At 33.2% G+C, this 1,200-nt stretch overlaps 1 protein-coding gene across 1 annotated transcript; it reads left to right on the plus strand.

Moving 5' to 3' along the window:
* Positions 1-220: 220 nt before the first annotated feature.
* Positions 221-721, plus strand: LOC111913827 (uncharacterized). The gene has a single exon (XM_023909541.1). The coding sequence runs from the start codon at positions 221-223 to the stop codon at positions 719-721; it is 501 nt and encodes a 166-aa protein (XP_023765309.1).
* The last annotated feature ends 479 nt before the right edge of the window (positions 722-1,200 follow it).

Below are 1,200 nucleotides of genomic sequence, written 5' to 3' on the forward strand. Positions count from 1 at the left end.
GAGAATATTGTCCTATGTCATATCATGGGCAATTTACCCAAGGTGATCATGGTCACCCAACAGTCATACTTGAAGAAGTTGCATCACAAGATATGTGGATTTGGCATGTTTTTTTGGTTCTCCTGGTTCGATTAACGACATCAACGTTCTTAATTGTTCACCTATATTTAACAACATATATGATGGATCCGCACCAGAGTCTTCTTTTGAAGTGCATGGAATGCCATATAAGTATGGTTATTATCTGGTCGATGGAATCTATCCTGAGTATGTTGTGTTTTTTAAATCGTTTACGTATCCACATGATTCTAGACGAAAGAAATTCAAGAGAGCTCAAGAAAGAACTAGGAAGGATGTTGAGCGTGCTTTTGGAGCTCTGAAGAAAAGGTGGTTCATATTGAAAAAATCAGCAAGTTATTTAGGCGAGGAAAAACTTCAAGAAATCATGTATACATATCTCATATTGCATAACATGATTATTGAAGATGAAGGAAGAGCGATATGTGTGTTTGACGAGGAAGAAACCATACCAGAAATACAACCAATAGAAATTGGTGGTGAAGAGTATATGAACAGGAGAGCAGAGATACATTACACTGAAACATTTCAAATTCTTCGCAATGACTTGGTGAAACACATTTACGGGGTTCAAAACATTAACCTTAATTTGGATCCATCGGATGACTCCGAAGACGAGTTCTCGGATAACGACTTTATATAGTTTGCTTTAGTTATTTTATTTGTGTTTTTTTTTTAAGTTTTTAGGATTATTTTAATGTCATGTGTGTGTGTGCTTTTTTTTTTGTGTAATGCGATTTAATGTTTTTTGAATTTTGAATGTAATGTTTTTTTTTTTTTTAATTTTCAAGTAATGAAAAATTATGTTTTTTTACTAAAAAAGAAGTTTTAATTAATATAGCTAAAAAACAAAATAAATAAATAAATAAAAGTGTGGCACCACTCTCTTGGTGTGGCAAGAAACCACACTTTTGTGGTAAAAAATGATGTGGTGCTTATGTGGCGGGGGAGGGAGTGCGGTTTCGGTGGCACCACTCCCTCCAGCCTAATATTATATTTAACTAATTAAATAATAGATTTAATTATAATTCAAATTATTTTCTTGTCTGCATTTAAACGGTTTTCAGAAACCTTATGAATCATGTCAAATTTGTTCATATCATGGATGGTTCTACAATTGCT

Source organism: Lactuca sativa, chromosome 5, assembly GCF_002870075.4.
Source record: "Lactuca sativa cultivar Salinas chromosome 5, Lsat_Salinas_v11, whole genome shotgun sequence".
Classification (NCBI taxonomy): domain Eukaryota; kingdom Viridiplantae; phylum Streptophyta; class Magnoliopsida; order Asterales; family Asteraceae; genus Lactuca; species Lactuca sativa.

Coding starts and splice junctions, on each gene's coding strand:
- LOC111913827 (XM_023909541.1), top strand. CDS start 221: ATGCCATATAAGTATGGTTATTATCTGGTCGATGGAATCTATCCTGAG.